The 23,889-nt window shown below is 44.4% G+C and overlaps 1 protein-coding gene across 1 annotated transcript in view; it reads right to left on the reverse strand.

Annotated features, from left to right (window-relative positions):
* ADAMTS17 (ADAM metallopeptidase with thrombospondin type 1 motif 17) overlaps positions 1-23,889 on the reverse strand; it is a 434,502-nt gene that overhangs the window by 337,686 nt on the left and 72,927 nt on the right. Inside the window, exons 5-6 of the mRNA XM_075557910.1 lie at positions 12,940-13,023; positions 12,049-12,206 (exon numbers count right to left, since the gene is read on the reverse strand). Coding sequence (XP_075414025.1) covers positions 12,049-12,206; positions 12,940-13,023 — 242 coding nt within the window. The remainder of the gene's footprint in view (positions 1-12,048; positions 12,207-12,939; positions 13,024-23,889) is intronic.

The raw sequence follows: 23,889 nt of genomic DNA on the forward strand, positions 1-23,889 counted from the left end.
CTGGTCGCATCCCTGGTCTATGGCCAGAGAGGTTCACTGGTGGCTTCATAGACATGCATAGTCCCTCCACTTGTCTTTAAACGGAAATGACTTCTAAATGAATCAAAAGAAAATCAAATATGATACTACTTTTTAACCTACCCCTCCCTAGTATAACCCACCCACCCCCCCGCCCATGGTGCTCCCTGTCTGAGCTCACAAGGTTATTCATGGTGCTAGAGCGTGGTCCAAGGGGACTCACCTGAGGCTTAATCCACGTGTGGGCCCTGCAAATGCATTTGGGCTTCCCCTGTCATTTATAGCCTTCTGCAAACCCGCTGTCCACAATTTTCAGCTCTGATATCATTTCTTCGGGTTTGAATTATATTACTTATGATCCTTGTGTGGTAGTTACATAATTTCATGTCAGCTTAAAGGTATATAAAAGTGTAGGGGTGGTAACTAATCTGTCAATCAGGTCACAGCCGAATGATGTCTCCTTGTGGACATGGCCTTCTTATGAGGAGGAACCTGGGAACTGCCCCCCTCCTCTCTCTGGGTAGCCGCTCTGAGACCTGCCAGGCTGTTGTGATATTTCTGCCACCACTGGCTCCACATGACTTTGCACCCATCAGCCTGTGATATTCTTGCATTCTGCAACATTGCATGTGGCTGTGTAAGTTGGAAAAGGGACTTATGGGCTAGTATTACACTTATGGACTTAAGTTGGACTGGAATGGAATGTTTTCTCAATATAGAGTTACTTTTTGATTTAAAGCTTTTTCTTGAACATATAAGAGTGTCTCTAACACATCTTGTATCACCCAGGGTGGTGTCTTTCTTCCTTATAAACTTAATTGCCCTCACTTAGATGATTTCTTGTTTGAAGATAAGCCTTTAAGATCCCAGATGCTATTATTTCTGAAAGCCGGGCACCATCTAGCTTCTTCACCACACTTTGCAACAGCACCCATATCTTCAGTGATCTCTTCATGAGAGCCATGTCATAAGAACTACTACTTTTTAATTTAGGGCTAGTATTAAGTGAGAGCCCCAAATCCATCCATATAGCTATGATTCATATATGTCTATGGTTCACCTTGGAGACATCATTGTCATTGTATGTTAGAGAACATTCGCAATCATCTTCCTGAGGCATAAGGTATTGATAGTGTCAGGGATTCCGCCAATGGCATAGAATTTAAAACACAGGTTAGAAAAGGAGATTATGCAAGTATGGGGGGGTGTAAGCTGTAATACATGAATTATTGACCTGTATAGAAAAAAAACCTTAATTGACTGGACACTACACAAATAATGAAGGCTGGCTATAAGGCACAACCATCATTGACAGTAGCAGAAACAGGCCTCCCACATTAATACATGTCTTAATAAAGCATTAAAAGAGTATGTATGTGGTAGTGTTGGGCCACCATTCACTGGGCATCCTTGAGACATGACATTCAAGCGAAAGTCCAATGACCACCAGTCCTATGCCCCTGGTATAGCAGTCATCTGCTTCTTCTCACACTATGAAAAGTTTAGAGGTGAGTTTGAGGTAAAGCCCAGTTGTCGAGGTGGAGTTTCCACATCAAGTCCCTGTGTGGACTACGTAGGATATTGTATACCTCAGAAGAAAAGGGCCAGGGGTCTGTATCACATGGACTAAGTTGCCAAGGTATGGGTAGAAACTAGGTCCAAAGTGTCTAATTAGGAACAGAGTACCAGGCATATTTCCCCCTTGCGTTCTATAAATCCGGACTTTATTGGTCTTTGGGGGGTAGAAACATTACATAAAAATGTAAGGCATATGTATGTTATAAAAATGTAATCTGACATTGAAGAAGCATTTTGCCAGTGGTATTAATAACTCCCTTATTGGAAGGTTCCGATGCACTGGGGATCACCCTTGGGGAGGGAGATGGTATTTCTATTCAGAAAATCAGTGAGAGTTTCTGTAGGATTCTTTTTTTTTTCCCTCTCTCCCTTCATAACATCTTACTGCTCCCCCAAACTATCAATTTAGCAAAACTATCACATTGGGGTCCATGTTTTTAAACAACGGAAACCCCCGGTGTTGTTTTGAAAACAATAACAACTTCAGCTACTCAGTTCACTATAAAAAAAGTTTTGACACCTTCTTTCCTTTCTCTTCCTCATTCTTTTCTTTTTGCAGCGTTTCCTTTCTCCTCCAAAACCATTCAGAGAAAAGCAAACCTAAGCTGCTCTGTCCGGTCTCCAGCTCTATGACCAATGTGCAGTATCAAGGTCTGAGTCAGCATTTGTGTTAGGCTCGGTTACCTGGAGAAACAAATCCAGTGACACTCATAGAAGCAACGATATCGCCTAGCAGCTCGGGCAGCAGAGGGCAGAGCGGCAGCGCCAGGCAAACCAGCGTCGAGAAGGCTCTCGGTGCCCCGCAGTCCAAAGGGGTCCTGCAAGCACCCTCCCCACAGCCAACTTGCCCAAGAGGAAGGGAAGCTGGCCGAAGGGGCGGTGAAGGAGGAACCAAAGAGGAGATCGGCCAGATTAATCAGCGAAACCTGCCCAAAAAGGCACCCGGAAAGGATAAACCTTCGGACAAAAAAGTGCAAGCCAAAGGGAAGAGAGGAGCAAAGGGAACCCAGGCTGAAGCAGCTGACCAAGAAGCTAGAGAAGACCCACCTGCTGAAAATGGGAGAAACGAAACACGAGGACAGTGCAGCCTCTGATGAAGCAGGAGAAAAAGAAGCCAAGTCTGATGAATGTTCATCATGTCTTATCAGTGGGCCCTGTTATCTCCCTTCTTGTACACTCCAGAGGAATATTTTCATCAACTATTTTGTAAATGCAAGTTTTTTAGTAGCTCTAGAAACATTTCTTTTCTAGAAACATTTTTAAGAAGGAAATCCCAATTCATCCCTTTTTTTTTAGTGTAAATGCTTATTTTTACAGATGTAAAATCTTTTACTGGTTGTTTATTTTTTAGTACAACCAGAAAATAGTGGGATGTTAAGTTGTGGGAAGATTTGACTGTCTTGGGTGTCAACATAACATTCCATGTGTTGGGGGTAAGTTTTTGTATCCCTAATACAAAACATACTTAATGGCAATTTGGAGTCACTGTGATGCATTTTTATGACTTGAACATTTAAAATTTTGTTTCCACATTTGTTCTCTTAATAGAATTGTGTCTGAAAACCATTCTGCCATCATGACTCTCGTCAGAACTGTGCATTCTGTAAGAGCTTTGGTTGTGGTCAGCCAGTTTTCCTGATCACATTGTTATGTGCTGTGAAAGATTGAACATTTGAGTGTGTGACATTGAATTGTGAATTAGTGCGGCTTAAGATGTAAGTTTACCAGCATTTGAAGATAATGGTACTTGATAATCTCTTTTTTAAAATTTTCCTCTAAATTTAAAGCTGGAAAGTCACTGGAATTTAGAAACAAAATTTTTCTACATGCCATTTTAGGATTTTCGTACATGCATGAAGGATTGTGTACAAATTGTTTATAATGTCTCTGAACTGATCTCAAAACCAATGAAATATCAGTTACAAGAGAAAAAAAAAAGAAGTAATGTTATCAAGAAAGTTCCCGAGCCCTCTTGTAGCCATATGCCTGTGGGTGCACAGCCGCATGGGTCCAAAGTCCATGGAAACATAGCAGGGTGTCAGCAGCTCTAAGATCAGGTTGCCTGCATGGGACCACCCTTGGAGGCAGGCAGAGTTCCAGCAGACAGGGCAGCGGAGGGACAGAGAGATCATCTCCGATCACCTTGTTCTTATACAAAAGGCGTATGACATCAAAGAGGTGTCATCAGGCTGCAATTTGATTGACAGGTTTGACTCCACTCCTGGCCAGGAGTGTCTAGCTGACACAATCCCTAACTACCACAGCACTTTGATGTGTTTCCCCCCATTGATGTCTTCCATCAGATTATTTTTATCATATGCCTCACACATGTTCACATAGCTTGATAATTTTTCCATATTCCCTGAATAAATTTTCCCATAACTTCTTCCCAGGAAGAGGCAATGAACTGTATCGACAGAGGAATATTGCAATTCTTCCCCAAATCACGTCAAGTTACCATACCTCCATCTGCTGCAGCTATTGCCTAAGCAAAGCTAGCCCGTAAATCGTATGCTTTAAAGGTGCCGGCCTTTATCCATAGGGCGAGTCACAGCTGCCATATTGGAAGACTTTGATTACCTATGTGAAGAGGATGTCCTGGGAGCATTATCACATAGAACTTTTAATGAATGTTCATTTCAAGGCCACATGCATGCACTTCTGGGATGTTGTTGTTAGGTGCCATGGAATTGGTTCCAAGTGATAGCAACCTTTTTTTTGTTTTGTTTTTTGCTTGACGATTTCATCTTTATTATTTTTTAAATTATTATATTGGGGGCTCGTACAATTCTTATGACTATCCATACATACATCCATTGTGTCAAGCACATATGAACATTTGTTGCCATCATCATTCTCAAAACATTTGCCTTCCACTTGAGCCCTTAATAACAGCTACTCATTTTCCCCCGTCTTCCCTACTCGCCCCACCTCATGAACCCTTCATAATTCATAAATTGTTATTTTTTTGTCATATGTTACACTGTCTGACATCTCCCCCTACCCTCTTCTCTGCTGTCCAACCCCCAGGGAGGAAACTATACGTAGATTCTTGCAATCAGTTCCCCCTTTCTACCCCACATTCTCTCCACCCTCTGGGCATCGCCACTCTCATCACTAGTCCTGGAGGAGTCATCTGCCCTGGATTCCCTGTGTTTCCAGTTGCTCTCTGTACCAATGTACATCCTCTGGTCTAGCCAGATTTGTAAGGTAGAATTGGGACCATGATAGTGGGAGGGAGGAAGTATTTAAGAACTAGAGGAAAGTTGTATGTTTCCTCGTAGATACCCTGCACCCTGACTGGCTCATCTCCTCCCCGAGACCCTTCAGTAAGGGGTGCCCGGTTGGCTGCCGATGGGCTTAGAGTCTCCACTCTGCACTCACACATTTACAATGATATGATTTTTTGTTCCTTGATGCTTGATACCAGATCCCTTCGACAACTCGTGGTCACAGAGGCTGGTGTGTTTCTTCCATGTGGGCTTTGTTGCTTCTGAACTAGATGGCCACTTGTTTATCTTTGAGCCTCCAAGACTCCAGACACTATATCTTCTGATAACCGGGCACCATCAGCTTTCTTCATCACATTTGCTTATACATATGTTTGCCTTCATTGATCATATCAGGAAGGTGGGCACCCACTGATATGATTTTTAGGTCTTTGATGTCTGATAACTGGTCCCTTCTACATCTCGTGGTCAGACAAGCTGGTGTGCTTCTTCAATGTGGGCTTTGATGCTTCTCCGCTAGATGGCCACTTGTTTATCTTCAAGCCTTTAAGACCCCAAACGCTGTATCTTTTGAAAGCCGGGCACCTTATATAGCAATTTTATCCACACAGAACAAAACACTGCCCTGACCTGCACCAATCTCATAATTGTTCATATGCCAGAGCTCGATGTTACAGCCACCGTTCAATCAAGGGCCGTCCTCTTTTTCACTGCCCCTCTACTTTAACAAACATGATGTCTTTCTCCAGAGACAGGGCTTTCCTGACAACATGTCCCAAGTATGTTAGGCAAAATCTGGCTATCCTTGCCTCTGAGCACTCTCGCTTTACTTCTTCCAACACAGATAGGTTCGTCCTTTTTGCAGGCCATGGTACTTTCAATATTCTTCTCCAGCACCATGATTCAAATACATTTATTTTTTCATAGTTTTCCCTAGTCAGCTGCCAACTTTCACATGAATCTGAGGCTATTGAAAAACAAAACAAAACAACATTCCTTCGGTCAGGCACACCTTAGTCTTCAAAATCACATCCTTGGCCTTTCAATACTTTAAAGAGGTCTTGTGACATAGATGTGCATAATGCAGTGCATCCTTTGATCTCTTGACTGCTGCTTCCATGAGCATTGATGGTGGAACCAAGAAAGACAAAATCCTTGACGACTTCAACCTTTGGCCCATTTATCACGATGTTGTTACCTATTGATCCATTTGTGAGCATTTGGGCCTTCTTTCCAGTAAGTGGTAGTCCATAGTGAAGGCTGCAATCCTTGATCTTCAGCAGCAAGTGCTTCAAGTCCTCCTCGCTTTCACAAGCTCGTGTCCTGTGCATATCACAGGTTGTTAATAAGCCTTCTTCCAATCTGGATGCTGAATTCTTCTCCATATAGTCCAGCTTCTCTGATAATTTGCATAGCATACAGATTGCATAATTATAATGAGAGGCTATTATCCTGATGCACGTCTTTCCTGATTTTAAACCATGTGTTATTCTTTTGTTCTGTTTGCACAACTGTTCCTCAATCCATGTACATGTGACTCATGAATATGATCAAGTGTTTTGGAATTCTAATTCTTCTCAAGATTATGCATAGTTTGTTATGATCCACATAGTCAAACGTCCAGTCAATAAAATATAAGTAAACATCTTTCTGGTGTCCCCTGCTTTGATCCAAGATCCATCTGACGTCAGAAAATAACATACTTTGTTCCACATGCTCTGACCCCCTGTCCTTGGACTGCTGCCGCTGTTGTTGGATGATCTTCAGCAAAACTTTACTTGCATGTGATATTAACAAATTGTTCTACAATGCAAGCATTCTGTTGGGTCACATTTCTTTGGGATGGGTACAAACTTGGGTCTCATCCAATCAGTTGACCAAGTAGCTTTCTTTAAAAATTTCGTGGGAAAGTCAAGTAAGTGCTTTCAGTACTTTGACACCCGTTGAACCATTTCTGTTGACATTTCATCAATTTAAAATCACTTTTTTGAGATGGCATAATGTAAAACTCAGTCTACAAGTAACACAATTGTCGTCCAAGGTTAGATGTCACTCTTGTGTTAGACCAGTAGCTTATTTTTGTCAATGGGTTTGGATGAGCTGGGGTTTTCAGCACAGTACACACGAAAATGTTTTATTTAAATCCGGCAGCATTTCCTCCAAGCAGTAGCATAAGTCTGTTTTTAAAAGTCTTGAAACCAGGCATCAGTGTTACCTATATGGGAATATTCCATTCAAGCATCATTGTCCAAATTATGCCTGACTCATACACCTGAAAATCTGGTCTGGTAGATATTCATCATCTTGTATTAATTTATCTAGCTGATAATATTAAAATTTTCATCAGATTTAACACTCATTGACACTCTGCTTCTCCAATCATGCACTCATTATGTAACCTAAATCTGCATTTAAAGCAATGAAACCTACATTTGTGGGTATTAAAGTACTCATGTTATCTTTTCTTTCTATTGAGTTTTCAAAAGAGCTGATTGTTTCATTTGAATAGTAAGAACACTCACAGGGATCTTCTCCTGGTTCTATTCAAATTACCACTAGCTTCTCCATCTTGTGGAATGACCCTTGCCTTTTCTCTGTTAAAACGGTCAATTTCATGAAACTGCTCCTTTACCTGACTTCTAAATCCTCTCATCTGCAATGGCTGTCCAAAACATGGAAAGAGCCCACCCTCGGGCATGCGCTATTTCACAGACGTTCTTTCTATTAACAGGATCCTTACTGGTCTTTATCTGTCTATCCATGTCTCGCACCTTCCTTATCCATTTCTTGTTTAGGATTAGAACCTTCCGTGACATGACTTCTCTTGCTAGACGCTGAGGATATAAGCAGTGCGGGTTTGTGCGAAATTTACACAACTCGACTTCAAACTAACAAGTGATGCTTCTGAGGACACAAAATGCTGCCCAGGATCACATGCAAGCCGAGTCTGAGGAGCGCTGGTGGCATTGCTGGGTTGCTAAGCACAGGGCCCCCGATGAAGGAGAGTGGAGGCTCGCTGTGCCTGTAACCGTGCAGAGGTTGGGAAACCCTGTATCATGTGGCCATGAGTCAGAAGTGACTCGAGGGCAGTGGTTTGATTCATTGGTCTCATTAACAATGAAGTCGATGTCAATATCCTGAGTGAAGTTTTGAATAGGAACTGTTATCTGGTACATGCAAAGTAAAAATGTCATAATGTACGTAAACATGACCCAACTTTCTACTCATGTTTCTATTCACAATCTACAATACAGTTAGCGAATACATACCAACTCCATTGTAGACCAGGCCACAGGTTGCTACACAGCAATGTTTTGAATAGTGTATTATTAATAGTGAACATCCAAGAATGATGACAACAGCAAATTTCTCAAACACTGTATGTAGAACCTATTACTAATGGTAAGATTCACAAAAACACAAAGGCAAAAAGACAATCTCCAATTGGTTTGTTGTAATTTGAGTACATCTTTTTGTTTGAATAATTTTATTGGGGGCTCCTACAGCTCTTATCACAAGCCATCCATCCATTGTGTCAAGCACATTTGTACACTTGTTGCCATCATCATTTTCAAAAACATTTTCTTTCTACATGAGTCTTTGGTACCAGGTTCTCATATCTCCCCTTCCCCTCTTCCCTCCCTCATGGACCCTTGATAACTTATAAATTATTATTATTTTTCATGTCTTACACTGACCACTTTTCTGTTGGCCAGCCCCCTGAGAGGGGGTTATAGGTAGATCATTGTGATTAGTACCCCATTTATACCTCACCTTCCCCTTCCCCTCCTAGTATCCCTACTCTCATTGTTGGTCCTGAGAGGTTTATCGGTCCTGGATTCCCTGTGTTTCCAACTCTTATCTGCATCTGTGCACATGCTCTGGCCTAGCATGTAAGGTAAAATTTGTAAAGTAGAATTGAGGTCATGATAGTGGGGGGGTGGGGAGCATTAAACAACTAGAGAAAAGTTGTATGTTTCATTGGTTCTATACTGCACCCTGACTGGCTCATCTCTTTTTGTGACCCTTCCGAAAGGGGATGTACAATTGTCTACAGATGGGCTTTGGGCCTCCACTCCGTACCCCCCTCATTCACAATGATAGGATTTTTTGTTCTGGGTCTTTGATGCCTGATACCTGATCCTGTCAACACATCATGATCACACAGACTGGTGTGCTTATGTGGACTTAGTTGTTTCTCAGCTAGATGGCTGCTTGTTTATCTTTAAACCTTTAAGACCCCAGACACTAGATCTTTTGATATCTGGGCACCATCAGCTTTCTTCACGCCATTTGCTTATGCACCTATTTTGTCTTCAGCAATCGTGTTGGGAAGGTGAGCATCACGCAATGCCAGGTTACTAGAACAAAGTGTTCTTGCATTGAGGAAATACTTGAGTAGAGGTCCAACATCTGTCTTCTACGTTAATACTTAACATATAAATATATGTACATAGATCTATTTTCCTATAGTTATATATAAATATATTGACATGTGTACATACCTGTATTTAGACCTCGATAAATGCCCTTTGACTCCTCATTCTTTCTTCTATTTCGTTTTACTTTCCTCTTATCCCACTATCATGTTTAGCCTTCATTTGGGTTTCAGAAATTCCTCTCAACTTCATTGCCCTTGATCAAGACCCACCAGGAATCCTATGCCCTCCTCACCATTGATTTGAGATCATTTGTTTTCTCTTGTCCCTGGAATTTTTAACACCCACTTCCTTTCCTCCCCCTCCCCCTCTCCCATGTCACTCCGGAACCATAGGTCCCATTGTTTTCTTCTCCAGAATGTTTATCCCGCCTATCTTATCTAGATAGACATGCAGAGACAATAATAAGCACAAAAGCAAGACAGAGCAAAACAAAACCACAAAAGAAAACAAACAACAAAAACCAATGACAACAAAAAGAAAAGCCTATAGTTCCAGGTCTGTTTGTTGACCTTTAGGGGTGTTTTCCAGTTGAGTCTGATGGGATGCCATGCCCTGGCTCCAAAGTCTATTTTTGGTACTCCCTCTAGACTTCATTGCTTTGCTCTTCTTGCTGCTCTGTTGCATGCCCTTAGCATTTTGCCATGGTGGTGGGGTCAGATTGGGCACAACTTGAGTACATCTTAAGTCAGAAACCACCTACAGTCACATATAGACTTGGTTCCCTCAGATTCCTGTTTACTTCCTCAAATTAAATCCACCCTCAAAAGTTGTTACCCTTAAACTTAATACAACAAGCCTCCAGGTACATGAAAGAAAACTACACAGGCCCCAAACACAATTTCTAAGTTCCTTAAGTGATGGCAGCTTCCGTGCTCTGTGTGGGGGGGGCAGAGGGGGGACAAGGGGGGTATGATAACTGGGGACCCCTAGTACCCTCTGTGGGCAAGCAGGAGCCAGAACATGTTTATTCCTTGGTTCTTGGCAACTTATAACACACCAGCCTTATGGTAGATAATGAGAATTACAGATTATACCTTTCTAGAAATACTCAACCTATGTTTAGCCACATCTTGGAAAAGCAGCAAATATTTCGCAAGGAATCCCTATGCTACAAAAGCACTTTTTAACTCTTTTGTTTGGCAACTGATGAAGCATTTACAAGGATGACTAGGAGTCTGTGACTGCAATGGATTGCAATGCACATGGTCTGCTAAGCAAAGGTGGTTAGGAGCAAAGGGAAAAGAAAGACTATAATTTAGGAAGTGGTTTTCTTAAATTAAAAACGAAAGCTCACAACTATAACGTAATTTTGATCAATTTAACCTTGTGGATTAAGTTCTTCCGTCTGCACACTTTCTAAGGGAGTTTTTGGCATGAACCTGAATACATTTTACTTCTGTTGCTGAAGGGAAGCAACCATAGAAAGTCAGTTTAATCTCATTGAAGTTTGAGATATAGGAAAGAAACAAATATTCCCTTGTTGTGCTGCCCATGAAGGATGTGATCCTTAGTTCCTGTTGCCCCAGCAGGACCCCTACTGCCTCGCTCTGAAGCAACTTACATCTTTGCCCACTTCTGTTGCCCCTAAATGGAGGATAGCGCCTCTGTGTGGAATACACAGTCAATGCACTCGGCTGTTAATTGAAAGTCCACCCAGCTGTACCTCAAAAGAAAGGCCTAGTAATCTACTTCTGGAAAAATCAGCCATATGGAGTGTAGTTCTACTCAGAGAATATGCAATTTTCACAAGTCAACACTGACTCAATGACTACCGGTAACAGAGAAGCCAATGGACAGCCAGTTAAGCGAAGCCAAGCAGGGCTCAACAGAGACTATGACTCGCTTCTACAGGAAGCTTGTGGAATCACCACTCTTCAGAATGGTGGGCCTAAGACAGTTTGGAAACAACTTCAAGCACATAGCTCTTTCCTACTGGAAGTTTATTTGATGGAAGGAGGGGGAGTATCAATAATTAATTTTCTTCTGAGTTGTAAGACTCTAAATTACACAGGATTACAGCATACTTATAATGTTATTAACAATAATAGTAATAATATTGACTGATGCCTAGTGTGCCCTTACTTCCTACCAGGGATTTTGAATTTTGTTTGGGCCAGGTACGGACCATGCAGCCGCTTCCCCCAGCTCTCCCAAAAAATATTTTGCTGGACTGTATGGCCCCTTTCCCCTGCCTCTCAAGGCCAGAGCTGGACTGTGCAGTCCCTGCCTCCAGCATTCCAAGGAGCTTATCTCTCCAGGCCGGGTCTGTACAGTCCCTTCCCTCAGCGTTCCAGGACGATTTACTCACAGACCACATCCTGACTCAGACCCTGCAACTGCAACACCAGAAGGCCTTCCTCCCTATTATCAGCACATACGTCCTTGGCTCAGGCCCTATATTATGTCCCACTGCCTCACTGCCAGGCGCGACTTCCCTGACCTAACTCGTTGGGACTCGAAACTGCCCGGGGACTCAAGATGCCCAATTCCCTTTCTCTTCTCTCCCTTCCCTCATGGAAGTTCTCTCCCAGCCTCAATAAAATCTTCCTCAACTTCACATTCCCAGCTAAATTCTATCTCTGTTCTGTGCCTCCATCTCCAAACTCTCAAATGTAATCCTCATACCTTGGAGGGAGGTACTATCATCTGGTCCCATTTTACTGATGTGAAAACTGACGCCCAGAAAACTGAAGCTCAAGGTCTAATTTATAGGCCTGAATTCTCAATCCCTCCTTCTGCACTTCCTCTCCTACTCTGCTATGGTCTGGATTCAGCTTTACCTGGTCACAAAGACAGCTGCATCCACAGGGGGTGTATCATCCTTCCCACCTGGAACATGGTTGCTACCCAGGTACAGCGCTCCTCCGTATTCCTCATTCTGCCAGCGACAGAAGCTCTCCAGGGACCGCTCACCATGGTGCCCAATGGACAATTTGGCCTAAGAGACATCAAAGAGCAGTCAGAGAAAAAAACTCCCACAGAAGGTAGAGTTTACATCCAAACTACAATGACGTTAAATTTGAGAGTTACTCATGGAGACATCTTTCAATGTTGCACTGTCCCCAATTGAAAACAAAACAAACCTAGTAGTAATGATTATGCAATAGACACCATGGCAGACCACCAAGGTCCATGATTCTGAGGGAGACGAGATTCTAGAAAAGCACTTTCTCTTTTACAGACATTATTGTGTACAAAACCAAGCAGTGGTTCTTCAATCTAATGTTTTTTTGCTTGACTTTGTAGCTAATGCTGTCATGTGGGAAAGTACTCAATTTAGGACTACAAAATAGTACTATGAAATCCCCATTTGGATACAGCTCTGGTTGCAATGGACCCAAGGTCCTAATCACCAAGCCTGTCCACTTAGCTGGGAGCCCAGTATGAGACATACCAGAATGAAAGAGAAATGCAAATGGCTCTATTCCTAAGAGTTCTCCTAAGGCCCTGAGTAGACAAGCATAAACCATATTTAGTAATGGTGCCTACCATGGTCTTGCCCCCAACACCCATGGCCACTGGCCCAGGGCACACTGTCATCTCCTGCAAAGTCAAGGAAGGAGAACGGACAGACAACCACCTGGCTCCTCCTCAGCACTTAATGAAAGCCAGGAAGCGTAAAGAAGAGTCCATTTGTCCATGTGCTCTGAAAGATACTTCAAGGGACTTACAGGACGTTGCTGCAGCAGGACAAGCTTGCTAACTTGAATGTTAACTTTAATTCCAAGACTCTGGTGCTGAAACATATTGTACACCTATAAGACACAAAGAAGAAACAGATGAAGTTACATAGGTGTGTGTATATAATACACACACATAGTCAATAGGATAATGGGACCCTAGAATGTAGTAAAGGACATTATATGAAGCCTAAGGAAATGTGAATAAAGTGCAGGCTTCAATTAACAATGATGAATGCATACTGGTACATTAACAATAATAAATACAATAATATAAAATGTTAACAATAGAAGAAATTGCATAAGGAGGGAGTAGTACAAAACTTTATTTCTATCATCCACTCAATTTTTTCATAAGTCTAAAACTCTCCCCAAAGCAAAATTCTGTTCATTGAAACAATTGTAAAATAAACATCTTATGTTCTTCTGCTTCAAAAAAATATCAAAAGGATATATACCGTATATACACGTGTATAAGCTGAGTTTTTCAACACAAAAAATGTGCTGAAAAACTGGGGTTTGGCTTATACAAGGGTCAGTGGTACCCCAGCGAGGCGTAACATCTCGCTGGGCCACCCCCCCCCCCAACCAGGTAACAGGATGAGCACCCTTTATCTCATCTCCTGGGTGATTGCTGTTCATTCAAAGGCCCACTGACACTGCAGGGCTTTGAATGTTTGTTTACTCACATCTAACCAATCAGAGCCGTCCTATGACATGGATGGCTCCAATTCACAGAAGCACCCATAGTGGCAGCTGAACTGGTAAGGGTGTCTCTGTGGCTGCGCTGCATCTCTCCCCTCTGGTCTCTGTGTTAATTCACATCCTGCATCCCCTGACCTCATGGACTCCCCCCACTCCTCCCGGCTAACACGTCAAGAGCAGAAGAGAGCAATAACAATATTGCAAGTAGGGGATTCTGTGTTGATGAAAGCAAGGGAGGGAGTGGCAGAAAATGAAGGCTGACTTGGAACAGATTCCAAAAGCTAAAAAAGCTCGTCATGGTTTAACGTCTTTTTTATGAGGCGCTAGAGAGTGAATTGCATAAATGGAGTGTCGTCAAAATGGTTACTGCGTAACACGCATGGGAATCCACATACGTGCTCTACAAATGGTTAAGGATGACAAATATAAAGCACCAGGCATTGAAAAATTTGCTGCATCAGCAAGATGGTGTACCCACTTCATGAATAGGCTTGGCCTACTCTGTTTGAGACAAAGAACAAAGATTTCCCAGAAATTGCCACAAGACCTTGAAGAAAAAAGTGTCATTCCAGTCATTTATTATAAAACAAAGAAGGATTTATAATTATGACCTGGCAGATATTGGGAATATGGATGAAACTGCCATGACTTTTGATATTCCAAGCAACAGAACTGTGGCAAGTTTAGGAGAAAAAGCCATTTTTCTCGAAACCACAGGAAATGAAAAAAAAAACAACTTTACACTTGTTCTATCATGTTTGGCTAATGGAACTAAGCTGTGTCCTGTCATTATTTTTAGAAGAAAGACCTTGCCTATAAAGATCAATTTCCCACCAAGAATTACTGTGCGTGCACATGTTAAAGGCTGGATGGATGAAGAAGGAACAAAAAATAGCTGGAAGAAATTTGGAACCAATGACCAGGAGCAGCCTTAAAGAAAAAGCCATTGCTACTTGTTTGGGATTTGTTCAGAGCCCATCTATCGGATGACATAAAAAAATTGGCAAAACCTAGTAAAGTTACTTTAGCCGTTATTCCAGGTGGGCTTACATCGGTACTGCAGCCTCTGGATGTATCTTTAAATAAGCCTTTTAAAGACCGTGTGCGAAGGATGTGGCATGAATGGATGTCATCTGGTCAAGCTCGACTAACAAAAGGAGGAAATCTCATGAAACCTGACATAAAACTAATAGCAAAGTGGGTTTGAGATACATGGGAAGACATTCCAGAAGACATGGTGCGACGTGCCTTCTAGAAATATAGTATTAGTAATGCTATGGATGGCAGTGAAGACTGCGCTTTGTATGAAAATGACAGCAGTGATGGTGATGACGGCGATCTCAGTGAGGACAGCGTCTATGATGACCTCACACCAGCTGAAGCTCTGCATTGGGATACAGATGATGATGAGGAATCCAGTTCAGAAGGATTTTAACTCTACGTTTTAGTTTGGTTGCTAATTGAGCTCAGGGAATAGTACTCTTAAGGTATCATTGTTGATACCTTATTGTTTTAGTTGAACCTATTTTCCACGTACTGTGCTGGTCTATTAATGTTAAATGACTTGTCCTTTTACTTAAAATAAATATTTAAATACATTACCCCACTGATGTCTCAGTTTTTAGTAATTTTATCTTCATTTGTTTTGATTATTAAAACTCACCAATAGCTTCTGCATTTTCCACCCTATGCTTATGCGCGAGTCAGTCAGCTTTTCTGGTTTCCCAGGTAATAATTAGGTACCTCGGCTTATACTCGGGTCGGCTTATATTCGAGTATATACAGTAGATGTGAAATTCAGATTTTGGGGTTCATAAGTGCTATTGGCGCATATAAAAATTACATGTATGTGAGCAATATATCCCAAACCTTATTTAAAAGGCCTTCTGAGACCGAAGGAGCTCTCATCAATTGGAAGGCTTCCTGCGGCACAGTGATTTACCTGATATGGCATCTAGCTGTAGTCTTCGCAACTCCTACCAAATGACAGTCAAAACTCTCACTGCCATCAAGTCAATCCCCATGCACAGCAGCCTGATAGGACGAAATGGCACTGCTCCTGTGGGTTTTCTGAAACTATAACCCTTTGGGGAGTAGAAAGCCTCATCTTTCTCCCATGGATAAGCTGTCAGTTTTGAACTACTGACCTTTTGATTAGTAACCTAATATGTACCACCCTACACCACAAGTACTCCTAAAATACCTAGGCCATATCATGCAAATTAGTTTTTTTAATTAATAAATCTTTTGGGGGCTCATACAACTCTTATCACAATCTGTACATACATCAATTGAGCAAAGCACCCTTATACATTCATTGCACTCGTCATTCTCAAAATTCACCTTCCACTTGGGTTCCTGGAATCAGCTCGGTTTCCCTTTTTTTCCCCTCCCCCTTCTCCCTGCTCCCCCCTTCCCCCTGGTCCCTTGATAGTTTATAAATAATTATTATATCTTATCTTACACTCCCCGGCATCGCCCCTCACCCACCTCCCCGTTGCCCATCTCCCAGAGAGGCGGTTACACATAGATCTCCAAGATCGGTTCTCCCTTTCTACACCCCCTTCCATCCTGGTGTCGCCACTCCTACTGCGGGTGTTGAGGGGTTCGTCTGTCCTAGATTCCCTGTGCTTCTAGATCCCTATTTCCTCTTTTCCTGATGGTTCTGGGTAGGTAAAGATGCTGGTATAATTCAATTCTGAGTGACTATTAATTGTAATTATAAAACTTGTATCTATCTCTAATGTGGGTATTAGACAATCTTGCCATCCTCCTAGGTATAAAATGAGCTATCTCAGAATGAGGAACAGGGGAATCTCCTACCCTCAACAAAGAGCTGGGAGTGGAGCCCAACCTGTGGACTCTGAGGTCCCTCTGCAATGAACCTCCTTGATCCAGAGATAGAGAGCTATGACATCACATAAGAAGAGAAGAACTGAGAGCCAATCGACATCAGAACCGGTCAACAACATTGAGGGTGAAGCCAGGCCTGACCATTGCCTCACAGGAATTGACCTTGGGATGATGTAGGGTTTGATGGGCCACCCACCTGCCTTATGAAATCAGAAGAAGTCAGATCCTGTTCCTGACAATCCCCTGAAACACTGTGTGTGTGTGTGTGTGTGTGCACGCGCACGTGTGTGTCCGTCCTCTGGAATCATACACACATGTGCACAAATACAAGAAGGCTTCTAACATTTCGTGAAAAAATAGAATTAAAGAGTAACCGGATTTCTCCACAAGCTTTTTGAAGCCCTCTAGCATGCATGCATGCATCCACGCATGCATGCACATACACACACATGCACATACACGTGCATGCACCCACGCACGCATGCACATACACACAGTTAGGCAGCATTATATAGTAAGATGTAGAGAGCCGATTATTTTCATTTTAAAGAAATGGAATTTTTGATGCTCCTGGCAGAAGGCTTAAAATTCTAATTTTGGACTTTCCTTCAAGAAGTTGAAGGGGAATCTTATGGTGAGGAACGGGTAGACAAGGGCCTTTAGGGCCCCTGCTATGTGTCAGTCTGTCCTGAACGTATCACCAGCATCATCTCCAATCCTCACCACCACCTCTCTTAGTCTGCCACCCCACCCCATCTCAGTCACCCAAACAAGCTCAGTGTGTCAAAATCAACACAACCTGTCTGTAGCCAGTCCACAAGGACCCAGACTCAAATCCAGGTTTGCCCCACCAAAAAGAGTGCATGCCTTTCTTTCTTCCCTGCACTTCTCAGGATGGCACGGCTGTCACTGAGATCGAGTTATAACCACAGAAAAGGATCTGTCCTCAACTTTGCACCTGAGTGCAGAAGGAAATAGCAAAGACCTCGGTAGCAAAAGTCAAGAGAAGAGATCGAGAAAACCTCAAGTAAAACAGAGGACAAAGGACAGAAAGAGTAGTTCACGAAAAGCATCCTATTAGAGGCAACTCCACAGCAACTGCAGTAAGTTATGGAAGGATCAAACCACTCTAATGCTCCACTTATGTTCTTTCTTTTAGCTATAACTAGAAGGGAGAATTTTCCAGCAAGGACATTAAAGATCATTACAGTTACCGCTTCATTTACAATATCAATCCATCAACAACCACAGAAAGCGGTTCACAGGCAGCCAGGGTCAAGGCAAGCAAAGTGAAGCTGCTCAACAACCCCAGTCCACCAGACACATCAGAAACCAAGCCCACACAGCATTTGAACACCTGTGGGGGGAAGGGGTTAGCTATGTCGCTGCTGGATTCTCACTCATTGAAAACTGTTAGTTGAATTCAATAGCACCATTGTCTTATATTTTCTCCCACAGGGAAAAGAGAGCACTTTTCATTGTTCTATTTTCACTTAATGTTCACAATTTATTTTTCTCAAGAACAAAACAGAAGCTATTTATTTTATAGTGGGCCAGCACCTGGCCAATTCTGAAGTAATTTCTTAATAACCTATCTCCAAACCTGAGTAAAGACGGGGAAAGCACATAACTTTTTCCTTTTTTCTATATTTCAAGTACCACCCAATGACTGTAATTCACATTTTCCCTCAAATATTCACTATTAGGGTTGGACCCAAACTGGAAAACTTCAGTTCATGAAATTTCAAAACATGAACAGTGAGGAGAATAGAAACACGAGGCTATGCGAGAGAGAATTCAAGTTGCACAGTGTTTCACAGCATAACCTAAACACCCAGGCCTGCCATGTAGACATCAGCCAAACACCACAGACATTTAAGGAATATTGTAAGTGGTCTGAAATAAACTGATAAAGTGATTCCCAGTAACTCATAACAGGAGCAAAAGTCACATCAAAATGTAAAGGACACATATGGAATGGTGTGAGCCTCGGGAAAAGTGAAGCAATAGGAAGAGACTTGCTTCTCAGAATCTCTAGTTTTCAGAAGTATGTGCATTCCCTATACGTCAACCCTAATGCTCAGTCATTCAATTCCTTTGGGGCTTGTTGCTGTTAGCTGTCCTTGTGCTGGTCCCAAAGACATGGTGACCCCAGCTATAATGCCTGTTCTAGTACCATCCTGGGGATCAATAGCAGGTTAGACCATGATGCACGATAGATTTTCATTGGCTGATCTTTGGAAGCACATAGGCAAGCTTTTCTTCTTACTGTCTTAGCCAAAAGCGCCACAAAAACTTAACTTCATAGCAGCACACACACCTCTACTGGCAGATGGGTGGTGGGTATGCATGAAGTGCACTGACCAGGAATCACACCCAAGTCTCCACATGAAAAGCAAGAATCCTACCCCCGAAACACCACTGACCTCTGAAGAAAGCCACACACAAAAAAGATATGCAACGGAGAGAAGAGCCAAGCTTTCGGCTCTAAACTGTGTTCTAGTACACCTACAGAAAGGCCTCTCTTCTTGACACCAAACTAGGGCATCCTCATCTGAAACAGCAGGTGTTTGACCCGGAGCAGGCCCGAAGTGCCAGCTCTGTGCCCGAGCACGCCCTGTGCCATAGCTGTGCTGAGCAGCGGAGCCGAATGGACTGAGTACCTGGCAACCCTGCTGGGTGCACCAGAGGAAGAACTAACAATAGCCGCAGCACTCTCCGCCCAGTGGCCTCCGAGACATGGATGGATAAGCTCTCCCAGTCTTTTCCCATGGAAACTTGGAGGTGGTTTCTATCCTTATCCAACGTTAAGGGAGACACCTGGTTGGGCTGAGACTAGTGTGGCCAAGTGTCTGGAAAGTCTGTCTCCAGCCTCCAGATGTGGCTGGGTCCCAGGCAAGTGTTTGGGGCCCTGGCTCCATGTGTCACATTTCCTTGGCAGCTGGAGGCCAAGTCGGCAGGCCTGCTGCCAGCAGTTCACTGTAGCTCTCTGGGCTGGCAACAGGAGAGCGTGGCTGGGTGGACCAGGACCAAGGAAGGAGCAGATGACAGGCTGTCAGAAATGCTGCCCCCACTGCTTTCCATCTTCACAAAAGCGGGGCCTCTCTGTGAGACTGGGAGTTCTGTTTGAGCCCCGTATTCTATCCTCAGGGCCGACCCCCACAAAAGCTGGAACTACATTCTGTAGCACAGCTGTTCTGAGTAGGGTCCCCAGTATCAGCACTCCTGCCCAAGAACTTGGAAACGCCAGTTCTCACCACCCGCCCCAGGCTTGATGACTCAGAAACCTGGAGAGGTGGTGTTGTTGGGGGGGGAGGGGAGAGGGGGAATGGGCTTGGCCTCCCGAATCTGACAATTCCTTGGGGGCCCTCGACTCCGCTGTAGTGTGAGAATCTGGGTTCAGCTAGTTACACCCATGACCAGAGAACAGTGTCTTGTCTGTTTCACATGGTAATTGAATAAAATTTATGTCATTTTTCCTCCAAACAGAACTGGCCTGGAATGTCTCCGGTTTTCCATGCCGTTCCATAGCTGTTAAGGAAGCTAAAAACAGCCAGGGCTCTGCCGAGCAGCCTGGCTTTCCAGTCCGGCTGTCCAAATCGGCAGTGTGCTCTTTTCCTGTGTGTCCCCGTGACCTCCAGTGAAAACACGCCAAGCTGGTCCCCGAGAAGACATCACCACGCACCCACCAGCCCAACAGCCTGGAAAAGGCATTGGAGAAACTCGCTCCTTCACCTCGGCAGGAGAGTGACGCCCAGGGGACATGGAGCCAGGGGCACTTCACACACCTTGAGGGAGAGCCTAGGCCCGAGGGAAACAGGTTTAAAATGCAAACCAGTTCACACTGCTCTCCTGGAGCTACCCAAGCTTTGGTTAGTTTCCTGAACTTAGTTGGTCCACTGCTCCTTTTCAGGAAAATGACTGACTGACTGACTGAATGACTGACTGACTGACTGACTGAATGAATGAATGAATGAATGAATGAATGAATACTGAGTGCCCCCTGGCAATGAAAAATGCCTGTACTAGCCCATACTCCAGGATGAACTGTAGTTTTCTACTTTCGCAGGCCCTCGGGAGGGTCTCCCTCACTTTGGGAAATACTGCTGGGGTAGCAGCTTCACTGAGCACCAAGGAGGCCTCTCACTCTCCAGGTCCTAAAGCTACAAAACTCTCGCCCACCTCTCCCACAATACCCCTTATTGCCTGCTCCCTCCCCCACCCGGAGCCAGTCTCCTTCTGCAGGTTAATAAACTCAGAGCCTGCTTCTCAGGGTACTTCTCAAAGAGCCAGACTGTTAGGCAGAACAAACTCCCTCTCACTTGCCCACTGCAGCCAGATTTCACTGTCCTTTTCCTTCTGATGGATTTGTGTGAAGATCAGTGTCTGCTCTGAGAGGAGGACCACACCTTTTAACCCTGGAACAGCACCTAGCACACAATAGAGGGACAGACTGCCAGACTGCCAGACTCCCCCCCCCCCCCCCCCCCGCCCCACTCAACAGCATCTTACTTTACCCTGATGACCTGCTTCTGTTAAGATCATAACCAAGAAAACCATACTGAGTTACACTCTAGCTGCCACGGCTCCTAGGGACCTTATATTCAGCAGAGCAAAATGTCGCTCCGCGGGCATCAGCCTCATGATGATTGGCATGTTTCAGACGATTTCTGCGGCGCCGCGGAGAGCTGCCCTTCCCTCACTGCTCTCCAATTCTCCCAACACGATGTCGCCTCCAGCAGCGCTTGATCCCTCTGCACGACATATCCAGTGCAAGTGGACAATGTTCTTTTGTCATCTGTGGGCTTTCATGGGCTGTGTTCGCTAAACAGATTGCCAGGTCTTCCTCTCTAGTCTGCCTTAGTCTGGGGCCTCTGCTGACTCCTGCCACCACTGGTGAACCTGTTGGCACTGGAAATGCTGGTGACATGGCTCTTACCATTACAGTAACACAAAATGGACTCCAATATGATCATCTGACAGATGTACCAAGTGTCCAATCAACACAGCTTGAGAGAAGAGCCTCCTCTGGCTACACACGTAGGGAGGTGACTCCAACACGTTATCAACCAAGGCCAAGTTCTGTGAGGCAGTGTTCAGGTATGCCTCCACCCACCATTATCCTCACCCTATTCTTACACCATGCACCCATCCTTAGCAGGCCTTCTCTGCTAAGTTTGATGATGGCCATGTAGAACTCACAGATAATGTTCACAGTCCCAAGGTTTATTATCAGATTCTCCCTGATCGTTCCTCATTCAGCCACACCAGCCCGAGTCAGAAAAATGTAACAAAGCTCCCTTGGCCCCAGGGGATGCCCAAAGGGCACTTTAGTCGGCAAAGCAGCCTGTGGCCCAAAGACACTCCGCTTCATGCATTCCATGGACTAGGACGCCCGCCACTGCCCGCTGGTCTCCATGCTGCTGCTGCCCGCACTTCTCCGAACAGGAACTGTGCTGCACTGCCCTCTCAGTCCTGAGAGGTTCCCTGGCTTCTGAGAGGGCTCACTTTACACCCAGTGGAATGATAAAACTGACCAATTCCCACCTAAGAGCTTCACGCGCCTATTTGCAGGCAGTCATTGTGTGGGGATTGGAAGACTATTGGATAGAAGAGGCAAACAAAGTAATTCAGCCACACACAGCTGAATGCAGTGAAGAAGTCGAGCTCTTCCGGAAGGCCCTATTTGCAATGGCTAACTGCTTGGTGGGACTCCCCCGCGCCCCCGCCCCACTCAACAGCATCTTACTTTACCCTGATGACCTGCTTCTGTTAAGATCATAACCAAGAAAACCATACTGAGTTCCACTCTATAACATGAGCTCTCCGTGAGTCAGAATCCACTCAAGGGCAATTAACAACACCTATTCTTGTAGAGGAACCTCTCCCCACTGAGTGAGCTCTCCCAGGGCAGAAACCAAAGGGTATTGAGACCCATTTGTGTTTGCCTCACCTGCGCAACTGGAGTACCATTCTAGAGTCCCACCCTGACCTGAGTCCCTGAAAACGGTCCATGGCAGGAGATGGTGCTCTGGAGACAGAGACACTAACTACACCCACACTCATAATGTCACCCAGAGGCAGCCCGTGTGCTCTTCCCTGCCTTCTAGCATCTGAGAGGCATTTGCTTTTCTCTGGAGCTGGGGTTGAGGAATATTTAGCCCACAGGCTGCATACAAGGCCTTCCACATCATCAATGAACAGCTAACATCACATGCCTCACTGAAGAAGTGCAGTTCCAGCCACTATATTTTATCACCGCCACCGGGTCTACCCTATGAGACAGGGTAGAACTGGCCCTGTGTTTTTCCAAGACTGTAACTCTTTAAGGGAGTCTAAAGCCCCGTTGGAGTGGCGGGTGGCTTTGAACTGCTGACTTCGCAGTCAGTAGCCCAATATATAACTACGATGACAGCAGGGCTCCTAGCCAGCACATCGGGTGAGTTAATGAAATGTTGGACCAGCATGGCCTGTGAAGGATAACACAGAGTACCAAATGGCCCTTGGCAGAAGAAGGTTCTCCCCTGCTCTGGACCTGGGGACACCTTGTATTCCTCCAAGGATAGGACTCCTCTGCCGAGTCAGTCCAAATCCAGTTTCTGATGTGATTCAAAGTTCTGCCAGGCTCCTGTGCCCAGCTCACTCCTGGCTTTGTTTGAAACAGGGGCCCGTCTAAGGAAAGCTAGTGTTGGATTCCACTCCCCTCTTTCCAGGTCCTCGGGCATGACTCTGCAGCTTTGACCCTATCATGGAGGCATCACTCCCCAGGACTGGGTGTGTAAGGCACGCAGAGCAGCTAGCTGGGAACTCCGAGCACAGGTCCCTTCACCGGGCTGGGGAGACCTCCATCTGCCGGCAGCCACTGTGAAAGACGTGGAGCCCACAGGGGCAAATAAGGCTGAGTGCAGCACGAAACTCAGGGGCTGCCTCAGCCGAGTAAAATATCAGCACATGTAATAAGAAAGGCATTCTGCAAAGCGGAACACACCTGTGCCACTGTGAATAAAAAGAGTTTTAGAAGGAAGGGAATCATGAGATGGAGCGTGTGAAGCCAATGCCCTCAGCATTAGACAGTATATACTGGTTAGTACATGGCCTGTCAGTTATGTTGGTGTTCATGGCTCCACCGCGGTTCCTGGTCATCTCCTGTGTATCCCCCAGGTACTGGGAAGACAGTAGTAAAAGTGTGGAGAGTCTTACTTCATGAGCTTACAGATGGGGGAAGAGAATAAAACAGGTTGGTTTTTAAAAGCAAGTGAAGATGGAGTACAAATAACGAAACTGGCCACAGGAAAGGGGAGTTGCCAATGTGGAAACAGTGAAACACGGGTGCTGGGGTGACAGCAGGGCAGACCTTACTTGGCGAGATGAGCATCTCAAGCT

The sequence above is a fragment of the Tenrec ecaudatus genome, chromosome 9 (assembly GCF_050624435.1).
Source record: "Tenrec ecaudatus isolate mTenEca1 chromosome 9, mTenEca1.hap1, whole genome shotgun sequence".
Taxonomy (NCBI): domain Eukaryota; kingdom Metazoa; phylum Chordata; class Mammalia; order Afrosoricida; family Tenrecidae; genus Tenrec; species Tenrec ecaudatus.